Raw genomic sequence first — 19,231 nt, 5'->3', positions numbered from 1 at the left:
CGTTCTGTGTGGTGCATACTTTGGATTTATCGAACGTAAGCATCAAACTGTATGGGTTATTCTTCGAACACACCGACTGCGTCATTACGCAAAATAGTATGCAGCATCATCTAGATATGTGTGCAACAAAAGTTCAACATTCACCTTCTGCTACCATTTCTGTCAACCCGTTTACACATACAGTTTACGCATACGTTCGATAAATCCAACATATGCACCACACAGAACGCAACGCAAAGCTGCAAGGTAAGTAGCGGAAATGAATGTACTTCTGGTGTACCAAAACGCAATGTCGGTGTGTTCGAGCATAAGGGCTGTACTTACGCAGAGTGCCTGGTTACAACCCCTTATGGCTATATACCACTAACCCCCGAGGTGCCTTACTACTATTATAAACTAATTACCAACGTCATTAGAACAGTAAACAAGTAGTTTGGCGACATACTCATGGTATATTTAACCGGAACTGAGTACCAGCACCTTGCATTTTCTAACACTTCAGCTCCTGTTCCTCTTATAGAGTATTAGCTCAAAAGTATTGTGGAGCTCCTGCACCAAAATGTAAACAGTACCGGTATCCAAAATCAGTATCAGCACTGTTGGTGAACACATAATAAGGAGAGGGAGTACAAACCATCGACGCTAGACAGAGAGGAATTTGCTTAATGCAAAAAGGCAGTTTATTAAAACAGAGAGATCTTGTCCTGCTCAAGCTACATGCATGGACCCCAATCAATTGCCTCTTATGGAGACAGTTGAGAAGGATGATTAAAACAGAGTTTACAGCATTACTTTATACAATGTAACATAAAGGAAGGGGTCCTTCTTCTAGTCCCTTGATTGGTTCCCGAGGCGTAGGAGGCGGGTCTGCTCTGTCCAGAGCAGATGCCCCATTGGTGCACGGCAGAGTCCTCTGCCCTTGGCACCCGACCAGTAGACAGGGGAGTTGAGAATGAGTGTGCGTGCAAATGAAATGTCTTGTGTGTGTCCAGGGAACTCGTGAGGCCTGAGAATGAGTGTGCGTAAGAAATGAAATATTGGTGTGTGTCAAGAGAAAGTGGTGGGGAGTAACTGGTGGTTTATGGCCGGAGAGGGGGTGTTGTCCTGTTATCGCATTCCTGCAAGACTAGGTCATCTGGTGAGAAGATAAGGTGTTCTCCTCTGTCCTTTGTTCTCTGACCTGGAACAGCATTTATTGAAAACAAGCTCCTAACACAAATTGGTCTTTGCACAACATTTTAGTCAGACCAATCTATAACATTTTATATTTACTACGACAAATTATATTTACTACGACAGCACCTATTTCAGTTCAAGCACTGGCAATAAGGCCAGTATACCTGGGCTAAGGGCTGTTCTTATGCATGATGAAATGCGGAGTGCCTGGATACAGCCCTTAGCTGTGGTATATTGGCCATATACTAAAAACCCCAGCGGTGCCTTATTGCTATTATAAACTGGTTAGCAACGTAATTAGAACAATAAAAATAAATGTTCTGTCATACCCAGGGTATACGGTCTGATATACCACAGCTTTCACCCAATCAGCATTAAGAGCTCGAACCACCCAGTTTATGTCTGATATACTACGGCTTTCAGCCAATCAGCATCCAGAAGCTAGACTGTACACTATATAAACAGCATCATCACACAGTCTTATCTGAATTCAAAATGTGTCGCTCATCAAATTGTGACAAAGAAATCGAGAAAACCTTTATTCACAAACATGAAATCAGTTTTAAAAAACTATTTTCAATATTAAAATCATAACAATCTTCATGTCAGCACAATAATCAAATCAACCAAATCCTGATTAAAAACAGTAGATGTGCAGTGGGGAGTGTTTCTCCCAGTATATAATCAGACTCCCTGAGGTGGTGAGCAAACAGATACAAATCAAACCATATCATTGATATAACATTTTAACTGATAATGAAATATTTGGCTCCATGTCCCTTTTTCCAGTACTCTTGCCCCCATGGCGCGCAGAATTCAATGTTCACAGCACAGGAAGGGGATAAGATGAGCAGGCGGCCAGTCCACACATGTTTTTCCCACGCTCAATGAAGAAATATCTGTGAAAACAGCACAAAGTACTGCATCATAACACTGTTCTGTTACATAACATTGTGCCAATACTGTTCACAATGTCATCCTACTTTTGTCATTGAAGTCTTACCCTTTCATTCCCCAGCTGCTTCCCCAGGAGTTCTTCACTATCCAGTAGGGTGTGCCCTTCTCCTCACCATACCCCACAGCCAGCACTGCATGATTCACTGTGTCTGTGGTGTTGTGGCACTCCATGCTACAATAAGAGAAGTGGAGAGGGAGAATACAAGGCCATAGTTTATATTATATAGAAAGAAGAAGTCATGCAAAATCTACATATCTATTTGTATTGCTTTCTGATGCTGGTACATGAGGAAGACTGGTTTCTTCTGGTTGTATGGTAGGTAGGCTACAGCTGTGAGTCCTGTTTTTGACTGTGCGAATTGGAAAATATGCAACATAGCTCTTAAGGCACAGATATGATCCTTATTCTAGGTTTAACAACATAGCAGAGACTCATTCTCACCTGGTGTACACACCACCATCGTAATGCATGAAATCAGAGGTCACCTCATAGGCAAGGCTGACAGGGTTGTATCTGGCCACTGCATCCAGCATACCCATTTCATCATACTGCAATGGAATAAATACACAATAAACTGACTGCCTGGGTAGTCAATGCACCAAATAATCCAGAGCAATTTGCATTTACTTACCCTTGTTATGTTGACCACTTCCTTAACAAAAGCAGCAGCCAAATCAGTCTTGAACTTGCAAGTGTCATCCTTCAAAATGATTCCAACATAAATTATGTTAATATATTGTCACCGTTTGAAGTGCTAGTGCTGTAGTTATAAAGATGGCATTGCTGTTTACATACATGTGCAGTGTATGGATAGTCATCCTCTGTCATGAGTCCCTTGTTATACTTGATGTACTCAAATGCTTGACTGGGGAGACCGCTAAAATAAAAAAAATTCAGAGCCTCAGTAAGATTTTAAGTGTCCAGTAAGACCAAGAAATTGTGTGAATATATAATACAAGGAAATGTGTTGTCCAGTGGTGACGCTCACCCCTTACAGCCGTGGTTGTTGAAGGCCTGAGCACAGTCCACTAGTTGCTGCTCTGACTGAACAATATAAAGGCAGCAGCAGTTGGATAAAATATACTTTCATTATTCAAGATCAGAGATAGGACAAGAATTTCAATTAATTCCAAAATGTATTGCAACTACTAGCCTTAAACACAATTGTAAAAATTGTATTGAATTGCCTCAGCAAAAGGAGGCTAGCTTTCCTTCCCACTTCATTTTTTAGAATAGAGAAGTAGATAAGAAAGTATCTCACCAGTTGTAGGAGTTTCCCTGTTGCGATTGCTGTGACTGACTCCAAACAGCCTGTAGTGGAAAAGGTCCAGCAGCTACCACAGGGCCCCTGAACACCACAAATCAACATCTACCTTCAGCACATACAGTAGTCTTCCACGTAAGCATCTTTACCTTGCCAGATAATGCATGATTTTTATCCTTAGAAAATGCATCCTATACTGTATGTCTAAGGATACCTGGTTCTTCACGTCTGTGACATAGTGCCCCTTCTTTCTCCAGTCGACCGAATCTGGATATGGTCCATTGCTGCTCACATGACTCCCTTTAGTGGCAGAACAGTTCTATGAAAAACAGTCAATTAAAATGTGTTTTTCAAGTAAAAATCATGAGAAGTATACATAACAGGAACATAAATACCTGGGGCTCAGTCAAGAGAAAAGATTTTCTGAATTCAGCAAACGTCAGGTCAGAGAACTGATTCAGTCCCACTAGGTAAAGAGGTCAAATGTCAGAAGAAGACTGAATTAATATGCTACACAGGAGGTTGGTGGCACCTTAATTGGGGAGAATGGGCTCGGGGTAATGGCTTCCATGTGTTTGATGCCATTCCATTCGCACCGTTCTAGCTATTATTATGAGCTGTCCTCCCATCAGCAGCCTCCACTGATCATACTCAAAGGATATGGACACTTCTAACATCTGAAGAAACCCAAGCATAATGCAATTTTTCATACTTGTGAACTTGTGATTTCCTTCATTGTGATGGTCAATCCTCCTCTTGTTCTCACTGAAGATCTGAAGTCTGTGGTAGAACTCCTCAATGTCATACACCTTGTTGTACTGCATGGGTGACACAGTAACACCTCAAAATTCAGGTCATTGTGATTTTACTCTTTTTTTATGTAGATACAGTGCATTTCAATTTGCATTAGATAAGACACTCGATATCTGTCTAGTAGCCTAGTTTATCAGTAATTCCATACAGACTATTGCAGTTGAAAATAAAATGTATTCTATCTATAGGGCTTAGTAGTATGATGACAATATTCTGCAATATTTATAATTTTAAATTAATACTTTTTGCAGACAGATATGAAGAAGAAAAAACTGAAAACACTTCCTTGTATTGTAGGAAAGTACCTGGTTTCGAGCCAAATCGAACTTACCTGTGACATCCATAACTTAAAGTGATATTCGTCTGTAAAGAAAACAGACAATGAACATTTGATTTGAGATTGTAAAGATCAATAGGCTAAAAGCCATTCTTCTATCAGTCGTTCTGATCACAAATGTGATGTTGATAAAACAATCGAAATGATTAATTTGAAAGTGAAAGCGCAAATTTGGTTATCATTTCGAATCAACATAGCCTAAAACAAATGCAATTGCAACTTACTCTCTTCAGAAAACGGATATAAAGAAGTAACAGAGTATACGGCAAATAACAACAAAACTAAGACCTTCATACTTCAAAGTTTTCTAAAGCTGTTGTCTTCCTGCAAAAAAACAAAACAGTGAATGAACTACACGTAGTCACGAGGTTTTAAACCTGCTATTGAGTCCTATGATCACTTCCCGACTTTCCCGTGACCGCGCAAAATGTGACGAAGTATACGCTGAACTTGTTGCTGAAGTGTGTGTGTGTCTGTGTGTGATAGAGGGGGTGGGGGTGGGGGGTTGGAGAAAAGAGAGATAGAAAAATGTCATTGTTTTCTCACAAACACACTTGAGACAACAATGCCCCTGAGATAGAATAGATTTATTAGCAAGAGGTAATCAGGAAACACACATTTTTTATTTTTTATAAAACTGGAAATATTTCTCAAGCCGTGGAAATAAACATAAGGGTTGAAAGATAATTCTCATACCACTGGGTATTGCTAACAGCAAAACGTTTGTTTGTTAATATTTCATTTATAAGAGTATGTGCACGTATAAGTGTGTACAGTATATATAAGTATATATATTGTTTTGTTTTAATATTGTCTGATAGTGTTGCATGCCTGCCACATGAGCTTTAAATGTTTCTAGACTGTACATGGTAGAAATACATACAAATATTCACAGAATAAGCACTACATTACTATATTCCTGCTAAGAGAATGATTATAGACAGGATTACAGTATATGCAAAACACTTTGAAGTTGTCTTCTACCTCTAAGTCATGGTTTCAAAATCACAATTGTTGTAGCATTTTGTGTTAAAGCTTGGGATACAATGCTTTTCAGAGGTGTACTTGACACTGTTCCACATTAAGAAATATGCAGGGCTGCATGTACAAAATGTACAGAATACATTTCAGCAAGGTGAATTAACAACAACAAAGTACAAAATACTTCCCTGTGTTCATGTATCCCCTTCCCTTATACTAATACTACAAAAATACCTTTTGAATGCTGCAGGCGGAGTAACTCATTCACTTACTTTTATCATACTCTTAAACAACAATGCATTTAACAGAGTGATATACGGTCACGTTCCACAATCACTGGAACAGCAAAAGGACATAGATTGTCTTTGAATTATACAGTATAATAGCTGAACAACCTTGTACTGTACACAAATATCACAAAGCCTGAAAATACTACAATTTCAAGGGTTTTGCTTTATTTTTCTTAAAAATGTGTGCTCCGTTTAGTTTAAATTGAAAGCAAATGAACATGTGGTTTGAAAAAGGGAAACGGCTACATATATCATTCTACAATGGCATGCTCCAAGAATAGCAGCAAAATGGTTTCAACATATTCATCCCCAAACTCCCCACTGGGCACATACTGGTTGAATCAACATTGTTTCCATGTAATTTCAATGAAATTACATGGAACCAATGTGGAATAAACGTTAAATTGACGTCTGTGCCCAGTGAGTCATAGTCAAACAAGATGTCACCCCCAACTACTCATTGTCAAACTGGAAGTACACTTGTATTGGAGATATAACGTACACTGTCTTATTACTGTCCCTTCAAATTGCATGGATTAATAGAGCTTATTCTGCAAAACAAAATCAAATTCATGGCTACTTGACTTGAATTACTTTTGCAAATATATAGCAAGAGGTTTGTGATTTAACTGCCTGTTACAATGAAACATGCAACATTAATGAAATAAAGCTACAAATATTGTTAATCATCTTCTAGGTTAGGCTGTATTCACACAGGACTTAACATTGTTTTCAAAACAAACCAAACCTTGCTGGTTCTTAGATAAAAGGCTCTGTCGTAGCCGGCCGTGACCGGGAGACCCATGGGGCGGCGCACAATTGGCCCAGTGTCGTCCAGGGTAGGGGAGGGAATGGCCGGCAGGGATGTAGCTCAGTTGGTAGAGCATGGCGATTGCAACGCCAGGGTTGTGGGTTCAATTCACACATAATAATGTATGCACTCACTAACTGTAAGTCGCTCTGGATAAGAGCGTCTGCTAAATGACTAAAATGTAAATGTATAAAAGCTTGTGGTGTGAACATGCCCTTATATATGAGTTATTATTTTCAGAGCAGATTCAGTACTGTGCTGCAAATCAGTAGCTTCTACTAAGAGCAGGTGTTTCCTGTATCAGGCAAGGGTATTATCTTGTTATGTAAGAATCACTCCTCATGATGACAAGACAAAGCTCTGTGGTGCTAGTAGCTTTCACATCTCTGTCACAACTGTGACAAGATGACTCAAATGTTGATAGATACAAAAAGTAAATAAACAAAGCAGGGCTGAGGCGGAATTGATATAGAACAAATCAAGGAACACTCATTGGTTTAGCCGCATCAATTTGGGGGTAAAAAATGTCAATGTTGTTTTACCTGGTTTGATTTTTACAATGCTACATCAGTTGCAGATAAACACATATCTATTTGAGTAAAGAGAACAATCTTTCCTATGTACAATATGATCCTGGCAGCATGTGTGCTTACAGGAAGCCCACAGTATGAAAAGATGTCAATCAATTTCATTGGTTACAAAGGACATACCATTATACAAGATCATTGTGACTTTACTTATCACTCTAATAAGCCCAGTGAAATGGTCCTTGTTGCAGAGGAAAATGAAATATTTCAACAACAATGTGACGATTAAATTAACATGTGTACATAAGACTTCTAAAAACAATACACGTATAAGAGCAAACATGTCAAACATGACTTAACACCAGTTATTGTTTATGTCTACTGTATATGACATACAGTGGGGAAAAAAAGTATTTAGTCAGCCACCAATTGTGCAAGTTCTCCCACTTAAAAAGATGAGAGAGGCCTGTAATTTTCATCATAGGTACACGTCAACTATGACAGACAAAATGAGAAAAAAATATCCAGAAAATCACATTGTAGGATTTTTAATGAATTTATTTGTAAATTATGGTGGAAAATAAGTATTTGGTTAATAACAAAAGTTTCTCAATACTTTGTTATATACCCTTTGTTGGCAATGACACAGGTCAAACGTTTTCTGTAAGTCTTCACAAGGTTTTCACACACTGTTTCTGGTATTTTGGCCCATTCCTTCATGCAGATCTCCTCTAGAGCAGTGATGTTTTGGGGCTGTCGATGGGCAACACGGACTTTCAACTCCCTCCAAAGATTTTCTATGGGGTTGAGATCTGGAGACTGGCTAGGCCACTCCAGGACCTTGAAATGCTTCTTACGAAGCCACTCCTTCGTTGCCCGGGCGGTGTGTTTGGGATCATTGTCATGCTGAAAGACCCAGCCACGTTTCATCTTCAATGCCCTTGCTGATGGAAGGAGGTTTTCACTCAAAATCTCACGATACATGGCCCCATTCATTCTTTCCTTTACACGGATCAGTCGTCCTGGTCCCTTTGCAGAAAAACAGCCCCAAAGCATGATGTTTCCACCCCCATGCTTCACAGTAGGTATGGTGTTCTTTGGATGCAACTCAGCATTCTTTGTCCTCCAAACACGACGAGTTGAGTTTTTACCAAAAAGTTCTATTTTGGTTTCATCTGACAATATGACATTCTCCCAATCCTCTTCTGGATCATCCAAATGCACTCTAGCAAACTTCAGACGGGCCTGGACATGTACTGGCTTAAGCAGGGGGACACGTCTGGCACTGCAGGATTTGAGTCCCTGGCGGCGTAGTGTGTTACTGATGGTAGGCTTTGTTACTTTGGTCCCAGCTCTCTGCAGGTCATTCACTAGGTCCCCCCGTGTGGTTCTGGGATTTTTGCTCACCGTTCTTGTGATCATTTTGACCCCACGGGGTGAGATCTTGCGTGGAGCCCCAGATCGAGGGAGATTATCAGTGGTCTTGTATGTCTTCCATTTCCTAATAATTGCTCCCACAGTTGATTTCTTCAAACCAAGCTGCTTACCTATTGCAGATTCAGTCTTCCCAGCCTGGTGCAGGTCTACAATTTTGTTTCTGGTGTCCTTTGACAGCTCTTTGGTCTTGGCCATAGTGGAGTTTGGAGTGTGACTGTTTGAGGTTGTGGACAGGTGTCTTTTATACTGATAACAAGTTCAAACAGGTTGCATTAATACAGGTAACGAGTGGAGGACAGAGGAGCCTCTTAAAGAAGAAGTTACAGGTCTTTGAGAGCCAGAAATCTTGCTTGTTTGTAGGTGACCAAATACTTATTTTCCACCATAATTTGCAAATAAATTCATTAAAAATCCTACAATGTGATTTTCTGGATTTTTTTTCCTCAATTTGTCTGTCATAGTTGAAAATTACAGGCCTCTCTCATCTTTTTAAGTGGGAGAACTTGCACAATTGGTGGCTGACTAAATACTTTTTTTCCCCACTGTAGTTCTTTAACAGAGAGTACACTTTGGGAAACTGTCATCCTCTTCAGTTGTTGACTTTAGGCTCAATTCTGAGAGAGGCTTCATACAGGCTTTCTTCATCCAGAACAGAGCTGTTGTCCAGCAAATACTGTGCTGCCTAGACCAGGACAAATATACAGTTTCAGCAAGTTGGCTCCTACTACGATAATCTATACGATCTGACAAATACGGACACTGAGGATTTACCTCATGGCCATTGCCATTTTCTTCTGTTTCTCCTCTCTCTATATCTAGAGCTTTAAAAGTTTACCTTTGGCTGATGATCAATCTTGTATGCTGTTTGCTGGAATTGTCTAATTTCTCTGATGATATGGGAAATCTGCAGAGAGAGAACAACAGAAGCCATGTAAATATGCCATGTATACAATGTATACAATACAAAGCCACAGAATACATTTTAATATCTCTGTAACATTACACACAGCAGAGACCGCTTACCATCCTCATCTTTGAGAAGTTGACTAATTTGTCCTCAGTGTAATTGGGCGTCCCCTCCTCAATGAAAGCCAGATCAGTGAGGTACATCCCCAGATATGGTACACAGGGAGGGTCACAGCTACAAGGAAAAACAGAAGAGTAGGATGTCACCAATTTGCCAATACCTTGATTGATCCACTGTCTGAATGGCCAGTACCATTTGTCTGCTACACATTGGCTTTTGTAGTTATTAGAACAAGCAGAAGAAACACTCACTTCTTTAAAGCTTCTCTCAGGTTTTTGAACCTCCCCTCTGATGAAACCAACTTCTGCAGCTTGTCAATTACTGTTTTAGTCTGAGGGATGAAATAAAATACTGTATAACAAATATTCTGTTGGAAAACATCCAGGTACAGTATAATCAACATTGTTAAAGTGATGTGTAATCTGTAATAAGCAATAAGGATTCATAGAGGTCTGAGGTGTCATAACAAGCTGTTTATAAGAGTGTATTGAGGTCCCAGTGCAATGATAAAACATGTAGTAATATTACTAGGACCACGCTACGGGCCCTCAGTGAGCTGGGTGTGTAGTGGGAAATGTGGCCACCTGCTTGGACACTTTGAGCCAGGTCTTCTTGAGGCGGAACACAGAGCTGCGGTTGAGGGAGGAGGTGATCTCCAGCACAGCGTTGTAGTTATGGAGACAGCGGCAGATGTCCGCCACCGCCACCCACTTCTCCATCACTGCCACCCGCGTGGTCACGTCGTCACAACGCAGGATCTCCGTGGCAATCAGGTTACTGATCTAACAGAGGCAAGACAGACAAGGAATAGCCATGTTCCTAATGCATAACAACCAAAGCCACACACTGTAAGAAAAAGTGAAAATGTACAGTGGTAATATTATGTTGGGGGGTGGGCGTTGTTGGCTGCATACATCATTGAAATGTTTTGTTGTTTTCATGATATATGGTGTCCTTTCATTCTTGTCATTCTTCATCCACCCTTGACCAAAGAACTCTCTGTAAAACAATATTGGAAGATCAAGTAGAAAAACATCTAATTTATTCTCATTAATACAGCATTGTTGTTGTTTAAAAATCACTGTATGTCTCCCATATTGTACAGTGCATTTGGAAAGTATTCAGAGCCCTTGACATTTTCCACATTTTGTTACGTTACAGCCTTATTCTAAAATGAATTAAATAAAACATTTTACTCATCAATCTACACACAATACCCCATAATGACAAAGCAAAAACAGGTTTTTGGAAATTGTAGCAAATGTATTAAAAATAAAAAACTGAAATACCTTACTTACAAAAGTATTCTGACCATTTCCTATGAGACTCAAAATTGAGCTCAGGTGCATCCTGTTTCCATTGATCATGCTTGAGATGTTTCTACAACTTGATTGGAGTCCACCTGTGGTAAATTCTATTGATTGGACATGATTTGGAAAGGCAGACACCTGTCTATATAAAGGTTCCACAGCTGACAGTGCATGTCAGAGCAAAAACCAAGCCATGAGGTCAAAGGAATTGTTCGTAGAGCTCTGAGACAGGATTGTGTCGAGGTACAGATCTAGGGAATGGTACCACAAAATGTCTGCAGTATTGAAGGTCCCCAAGAACACAGTGGCCTCCATCATTCTTAAATAGAAGAAGTTTGGAACCACCAAGACTCTTCCTAGAGCTGGCCGCCCGGCCAAACGGAGCAATCGGGGGAGAAGGGCCTTGGTCAGGGAGGTGACCAAGAACCCGATGGTCACTCTGACAGAGCTCCAGAGTTCCTCTGTGGAGATGGGAGAACCTTCCAGAAGGACAACCATCTCTGCAGCACTCCACCAATCAGGCCTTTATGGTAGAGTGGCCAGACGGAAGCCACTCCTCAGTAAAAGGCACATGACAGCCCATTTGGAGTTTGCCAAAAAGCACCTAAAGACTCTCAAGACCATGATAAATAAGATTCTCTGCTCTGATGAAAACAAGATTGAACTCTTTGGCCTGAATGCCAAGCGTCACGTCTGGAGGAAACCTGGCACCATCGGTGAAGCATAGTGGTGGCATCATCATGCTGTGGGGATGTTTTTAAGCGGCAGGGACTGGGAGACTAGCCAGGATCGAGGGAAAGATGAACGGAGCAAAGTACAGAGATATCCTTGATGAAAACCTGCTCCAGAGTGCTCAGGACCTCAGACTGGGGCGAAGGTTCACCTTCCAACAGGACAACGAACCTAAGCACACAGCCAAGACAACACTGGAGTGGCTTCGGGACAAGTCTCTGAATGTCTTTAAGTGGCCCAGCCAGAGCCTGGACTTGGACCCGATCGAACATCACCGGAGAGACCTGAAAATTGCTGTGCAGCGACGCTCCCAATCCAACCTGTCAGCGCTTGAGAGGATCTGTAGAGAAGAATGGGAGAAACTCCCCAAATACAGGTGTGCCAAGCTTGTAGCGTTATACCCAAGAATACTCAAGGCTGTAATCGCTGACAAAGGTGCTTCAACAAAGTACTGAGTAAAGGATCTGAATACTTATGCAAATGTGATATTTCAATTACTTTTTGTATTTTTTTTAATTTGCAAAATTTTCTAAAAACCTGTTTTTGCTTTGTCATTATGGGGTATTGTGTGTAGATTGATTAAGAAAAAAAACAATTGAATCAATTTTAGAATAAGGCTGTAAAATGTGGAAAAAGTCCGAATGTACTGTATGTCTGTATTTCAGCTGTATCACTCAGTGTCACTCACTCGTATGGGATGACCTTAAAGACCAGGTGGTCCAGTAGGGTGAGCTGCTCTGCTATCTCCAGGGCAGAATGGCTCTCAAACACCTCCGCCTTCCCTACTGACGCCTAGCACACACACAACAGAGCATCACCGGTAACCATTTCCAAGACGCAAGGTATGACAACTACTTCTCTATATTCAAACATTCCTGAGACACATACGTACATAATGTATGTCAAGGAGAGATTGTCCTCCTTTGACTCAATTGCCAGATACACGTGCAGTCATCCCACTCACCAGCTGTGTCACCTCCTCCAGGCTGATCTGATTGTCACCAGGGTCCTCCTGTGTCAGGGTCCTAATGGACCATACAACAGAGTCAAGTATGTATTTATAATGTGTTTCTCTTTACTCTGTACATCAGTGTTAACCAGCCCTATAGAAGTGATAGTCCATGTATTCAATGATAACAGAGTGTGTCCATAAGCTGAGGCGGCGGTAGTGCTGGTAGGTACCTGATGATGTTGGCGGCTGCTTTCCTCTCCTGGGTCAGCAGCTCCGGGTCATGCATCACCTCCTCCAGGAAGGCTATCACCTTCAGCTTCAGCTCAGTGTTACTCTCAAAGTCCTGGAGGTCAACACAAATGCTCACATAAGAGTTAACTGATTGGAAACCTGAACACTATTTGACAATAGAAGTAGTGAATTATCATGACTATGTATCTGGAAGACTTACCTGAGAGTGTTTTGACACCCAGTGTCTCAGAACATTCAGGACTCTGTTGGTTGCAGCCCTTCGGATTACAAACTCTTTGTCCCCATTCCTCTGGTCTGTTGGGAACCCTGGGGAAAATTGATCAAATATGGCATGTAAATATCACACCTACATTTTTAATGACTATATCGATTTTTTTTCTCTTGAGAACAGAAACGACATTAAAGATCTCAAGTGTTTGAAAATGTGGTGTACGCAAATTGTTCCATTGTGGACATGTTTAATACACTGTGTACCTGTGCTAGCCAGGGACATGCGGCGATACTTCTCCTTGGTGGGCGTGCCCTCATTGGCTCCTGCCGTGGCGATGGCGAAGGCAGAGGCTGCAGAGAGGGCACTGCGGTTGTTGTTGTCCATCTCAGGGCGGCACGATGACATCACCGTGCCATTATTGTAGGAAAACAGGGAGAATTCTACAGGGAGATACAATATGGAGACAGTTATACTAGCTGTAAAATGCCATGAGATTCATTTTAGTGAACTTGATTGATGCAATGTGATACCTTTACAATAAAGTGATGTAGGTATAAAATGGAGAGACCATTCCTAACCAATAAAACAGAATTACTGACATTATGACTGCACTAGGACAGCCACAAAAATTATCCATGAAAGTGTCAGCTGCATCAAATGCTCTTAATTGGTCTTTCACTACTACTTTAATAGGAACCGGAGGGAAATAGATGCAATTATAAACTGGGTGGTTCGAGCCCTGAATGCTGATTGGCTGAAAGCCATGGTATATCATACTGTATACCACGAGTATGACAAAACATTTATTTTTACTGCTCTAATTACGTTGTAAACCAGTTTATAATAGCAATAAGGCACCTCAGGGGTTTGTGGTATACGGCCAATATACCACGGCTAAGGGCTGTGTCCAGGCACTCCGCGATGCGTCGTGCATAAGAACAGCCCTTAGCCGTGGTATATTGGCCTATACCACACTCCCTTGTGCCTTATTACTTAACTATAACCTGCTCACTGAGATTTAAGAAGTTGTTGACAAAGTTTAGCAAGCAACATTAATCCTGATATGCAACTTAATGGATCTTACCCCAAAAGGCATTATCTATTTTGGCTGTGTAATTCATATTGTGTAACAGGACAGATTTGTTCATGTCTTCTGTCTCCAGTAGAGGGCAGCAACCCAAGAGCACCACATTCTATCCCAGTAGAACATAGAGACCTTACATGAGGCTTTGATATTCAAGATGGGTGTAGCTAAATATAGCCACCAATATCAGCAAAATGGAAAAATTGACTGGTTTCTCTGCACACTGTCTGCACACTGACTGACAATATACAGACATTATTGTGCGATTAATGTACAAATCAAATCAGTTGAGCTTTATGGTGAGAGTAATATGAACCTGATCTGAGTACTGTTAATGTAAATTATGTCAAGTTTCTGTTTACCTTTGCCCTGGTATACATTCTGTCCTAAGAGCTGAGCAGGGCTGTGCACAGACCTTCAGATCAACAGACTGAACCAGAATCTGGGTTAACAAAGGAGACGTTGAATATGGCATTCTCATTTAAGCCCAGGAAGTAGCCATTCAATTTGCATTTACCAGCTTTTCAAGCTTAATAATGTTGTACGTTCGGTACTTACCAAAGAATGGAGTTTCGCTGAGCCACTATAGTCATTACTGCCGTTCCGGACGGTATGTACTTCCAAAAAAGGTCTAAATAAAAAGTTGCATGCAACCGAAAAAATGCCTTGTCTGGAAATAAGAATTGTTTTTGAGCAAGTGCACATGCGCATCTTCTGCACCTTCTGCAATATTAGTAATGGAATTAAAATACACTAAATAAAGAAAATATAAATAACTGAAATATACAATAAATATACAATAACCGTAAAAACGTACCCTATATCAAATCAAATGTTATTGGACTCGCACACATATTTTGCAGATGCTTATGTTTCTAGCTCCAACAGTGCAGTAATACCAAACAATTGTCACGCCTACTCCTGCTCCCTCCAGCGCTCGACGTTGCCGGTCTACTAACCACTGGTCCTGGCAACCCACATTGCGCACACCTGGCAACCATCATTGCGCATACCTGCTCCCCATCGTTAAGCACACCACATCACCACCCTGATTACTCTCCCTTCATATAGCCCTCAGTAAGAATCAGTCATCAGGCAGTATTGGTTTTGGTTACATTCAGTACGCTGTGCCTGGTTTGTATTTTTGGCATGTTTATTATTATTAAACTCACCTTTTGCTTCCTGACTCCCTGCGTATACGTGACAGAATACTGCCTCAGAAATGATGGAAGCAGCAGAAGATTATACCATCTTCCAGACAGTCGAGGAACAGGGTCATCTATTCCACCGACACCACGACCAGCTGGCTCTACTGGGTACAACCATGAAGGAGGTCCTCCGCGTTCTCCATCGCCTCGACAATACTAGCAAGGTTTTCCATACCTCTGACGGAGGGCATCCTACCACAGGTTGTCACAGTGAGCCAGTCCCTCAGTCTACCCAGCTGTCCCTTCCGGAGAAGTATGACGGCACTCCATTGAAATGCCGTGGCTTCCTACTCCAGTGCTCCCTGTTTTTCGCCTATCAGACGGGAGCCCCCACCACCGAGAGGTCCAAGGTTGCCACAGTAATTTCCCTGCTGACCGGACGGGCGTCGGAGTGGTCTACGGTCGTCTGGGAGAGGAGAGGAGGCGCTGGGTTCCTATGAGATGTTCATGGCTCTGTTCAGGGCGTTCTTCGACCATCCTCCATAGCAGAAGGTGAGCAACTTTTCCAACTGCAGCAGGGTGCCCAGAGTACGCCCTCACCTTTTGGACTATGGCAGCCTCCAGCTGATGGAATGAGCCGGCGCTCCGCGCTCTATTCCGCAGTGGACTGTGCGAAGAGGTCCAGACGGAGCTGGCATGTCGGGATGACAACCTATCCTTGGACGCTCTCATTGCGATGGCCATCCGTCTGGATAACCTTCTTCGGGAGCGCCGGTGTCTACTTGGCCACTCACCTCCCTCCTTTGGCTGTCCTGAGGCAGAGTCTGAACCCATGGAGGTAGGGGCCACACACCTCTCCGCAGCAGAGCGGCGTCGCCAGAGACAGCTGAGGCTCTGTTCCTATTGTGGCCAAAAGGGGCACCAGCTTCAGTGGGGTCCGGTGCGTTCCAGCCTGGGGTCCACTAGAGCAGAGGGGCAGACCCTTGACCTTCCGTCTCCCAGGGTAGGCATGAGTATTCCATTATCATTGTTCTCCGCCAAACCCTTTCTGGTTCCCATTTCACTGGCTGGCTGTCCCTCAAGTGTTTCTACAGCTCTAGTGGACTCCGGTGCCGCAGGGAACTTTATCGACCAGGCCCTCGCCTCCTCCCTGAACTTAACTTCATACCGCTCTCCTGTCCAAGCCCTGGATATGCGACCATTGGGATCCGGCACAATTACGCACGTCACAGCACCACTCACCCTCACCACTCACCCTCACCGTGGGACCCAAGCACCAGGAAAGCCTTACCTTCCTCATCACCGCACCCGTACACAAAGTAATCCTCGGCCTCCCGTGGCTCCAACTTCATAACCCCACCATCTCCTGGTCAAAGATGAGAATCACCACCTGGGGACCAGTATGCCGGAGGACCTGCTTTCCCGCACCCTGTGGTTCCACGTCGGTGGAGGGCCCTGTGAGTGTCCTCCAGCCCATCAATCGGTCCTCCCGTGTTTTGGGACGTAGATGTGGAAATCCGCCAGGCTCTGGAGAGGGAACCTGCTCCTGCCACCTGCCCTCCAGAGCGCATCTACGTCCCCACGGGGGTGAGAGATTGGCTGTTGACCTGGGCACACATCCCTCGCCGCTGGACACCCAGGTATCACCCGCACCATTCAATCCCTTTCCGATAAATACTGATAAACAGCGCCGGAAGAAGATGGCTGCCGTTTTACAGCCCTCTAACCAATTGTACTATTATGTGTGTTTTTCCGCGTTATTTGTAATTTATTTTGTACATAATGTTTATGCCATCGTCTCTTATAACCAAAGAGAGCTTCTGGATATCAGGACAGCGATTACTCACCTCGCGTTGGACGAACACTTTTTCTTCAACGAGGCGTTCGCGAAGGATATCCTACAGACACCCGACAAGGCCCAGATCCCCGTCATTCGCGTGAGGAAGAGACGGAGATTTCGTGGACGTAGGTCGGGGTGCCTTGTAAGGATCCGACGGCGAACGAGTAAACTGCCTCTCCCATCAATCCTATTAGCCAACGTTCAAGCTTTGGAGAATAAAATGGACGATTTAAGATTACGGTTATCCTACCAACGGGACATTAAAAACTGTAATATCTTATGTTTCACGGAGTCGTGGCTGAATGACAACAATGACAACATTCAGCTAGCAGGCTATACGCTACATCGGCAGGACAGAACGGCAGACTCGGGTAAGACGAGGGGTGGCGGTCTCTGTATTTTTGTAAACAACAGCTGGTGCACAAAATCAAATACTAAGGAAGTCTCAAGGTTTTGCTCGCCTGAGGTAGAGTATCTTATGATAAGCTGTAGACCACACTATTTACCAAGAGAGTTTTCATCTATACTTTTCATAGCTGTCTATTTACCACCACAAACCAATGCTGGCATTAAGATTGCACTGAATGAGTTGTACAAGGCCATTAATCAACAGGAAAACGCTCATCCAGATGCAGCGCTCCTAGTAGCAGGGGACTTTAATGCAGGGAAACTTAAATCCGTTCTACCTCATTTCTACCAGCATGTTAAATGTGCAACCAGAGGGGAAAAAACTCTAGACCACCTTTACTCCACACACAGAGACGCATACAAAGCTCTCCCTCGCCCTCCATTTGGCAAATCTGACCATAACTCTATCCTCCTGATTCCTGCTTATAAGCAAAAACTGAAGCAGGAAGCACCAGTGATTCGGCTAATAAAAAAGTGGTCAGATGACGCAGATGCTAAGCTACAGGACTGTTTTGCTAGCACAGACTGGAACATGTTCCGGGATTCTTCAGACAGCATTGAGGAGTACACCACATCAGTCACTGGCTTCATCAATAAGTGCATCGATGATGTCGTCCCCACAGTGACCGTACGTACATACCCCAACCAGAAGCCATGGATTACAGGAAACATCCGCACTGAGCTAAAGGGTAGAGCTGCCGCTTTCAAGGAACGGGACTCTAACCCGGACGCTTATAAGAAATCCCGCTATGACCTCCGACGAACCATCAAACAGGCAAAGAGTCAATACAGGTCTAAGATTGAATCATACTACACTGGCTCTGACGCTCGTCGGATGTGGCAGGGCTTGAAAACTATTACAGACTACAAAGGGAAGCACAGCCGCGAGCTGCCCAGTGACACAAGCCTACCAGACGAGCTAAACCACTTCTATGCTCGCTTCGAGGCAAGCAACACTGAAGCATGCATGAGAGCACCAGCTGTTCCGGACGACTATGTGATCACGCTCTCCGTAGCCGATGTGAGTAAGACTTTTAAGCAGGTCAACATTCACAAGGCCGCAGGGCCAGACGGATTACCAGGACGTGTACTCCGAGCATGTGCTGACCAACTGGCAAGTGTCTTCACTGACATTTTCAACATGTCCCTGACTGAGTCTGTAATACCAACATGTTTCAAGCAGACCACCATAGTCCCCGTGCCCAAGAACGCTAAGATAACCTGCCTAAATGACTACCGACCCGTGGCACTGACGTCTGTAGCCATGAAGTGCTTTGAAAGACTGGTCATGGCTCACATCAACAGCATAATCCCAGAAACCCTAGACCCACTCCAATTTGCATACCGCCCCAACAGATCCACAGATGATGCAATCTCTATCGCACTCCACACTGCCCTTTCCCACCTGGACAAGAGGAACACCTACGTGAGAATGCTATTCATTGACTACAGCTCAGCATTCAACACCATAGTGCCCTCAAAGCTCATCACTAAGCTAAGGATCCTGGGAATAAACACCTCCCTCTGCAACTGGATCCTGGACTTCCTGACGGGCCGCCCCCAGGTGGTAAGGGTAGGTAACAACACATCTGCCACACTGATCCTCAACACGGGGGCCCCTCAGGGGTGCGTGCTCAGTCCCCTCCTGTACTCTCTGTTCACCCATGACTGCA

At 43.1% G+C, this 19,231-nt stretch overlaps 2 protein-coding genes across 2 annotated transcripts in view; both read right to left on the bottom strand.

Annotated features, from left to right (window-relative positions):
• Window positions 1-1,702: 1,702 nt before the first annotated feature.
• Window positions 1,703-4,962, bottom strand: ctsh (cathepsin H). The gene is made up of 12 exons (XM_084169189.1): window positions 4,773-4,962; window positions 4,543-4,574; window positions 4,111-4,216; window positions 3,794-3,864; window positions 3,613-3,717; window positions 3,396-3,482; window positions 3,123-3,178; window positions 2,930-3,011; window positions 2,766-2,834; window positions 2,576-2,682; window positions 2,180-2,305; window positions 1,703-2,075 (listed from the first exon to the last, which is right to left on the bottom strand). The coding sequence occupies exons 1-12, from the start codon at window positions 4,840-4,842 to the stop codon at window positions 2,000-2,002; spliced, it is 987 nt and encodes a 328-aa protein (XP_084025315.1). The 5' UTR covers window positions 4,843-4,962; the 3' UTR covers window positions 1,703-1,999.
• A 4,221-nt stretch (window positions 4,963-9,183) lies between these two features.
• The window catches only part of rasgrf1 (Ras protein specific guanine nucleotide releasing factor 1), a gene marked incomplete at both ends in the record, with an annotated part of 32,383 nt that continues 22,335 nt past the window's right edge, over window positions 9,184-19,231 (bottom strand). Inside the window, 11 exons of the mRNA XM_084168095.1 lie at window positions 9,184-9,276; window positions 9,430-9,498; window positions 9,618-9,735; window positions 9,873-9,952; window positions 10,206-10,403; window positions 10,536-10,620; window positions 12,352-12,455; window positions 12,628-12,688; window positions 12,846-12,958; window positions 13,067-13,173; window positions 13,342-13,518. Coding sequence (XP_084024221.1) covers window positions 9,184-9,276; window positions 9,430-9,498; window positions 9,618-9,735; window positions 9,873-9,952; window positions 10,206-10,403; window positions 10,536-10,620; window positions 12,352-12,455; window positions 12,628-12,688; window positions 12,846-12,958; window positions 13,067-13,173; window positions 13,342-13,518 — 1,205 coding nt within the window. The remainder of the gene's footprint in view (window positions 9,277-9,429; window positions 9,499-9,617; window positions 9,736-9,872; window positions 9,953-10,205; window positions 10,404-10,535; window positions 10,621-12,351; window positions 12,456-12,627; window positions 12,689-12,845; window positions 12,959-13,066; window positions 13,174-13,341; window positions 13,519-19,231) is intronic.

Source organism: Coregonus lavaretus, assembly GCF_964263955.1.
Source record: "Coregonus lavaretus genome assembly, chromosome: 9".
Lineage (NCBI taxonomy): Eukaryota > Metazoa > Chordata > Actinopteri > Salmoniformes > Salmonidae > Coregonus > Coregonus lavaretus.
The sequence above is the reverse complement of the archived record's forward strand: the minus strand, read 5'-3'. Positions and strand labels throughout refer to the sequence as shown.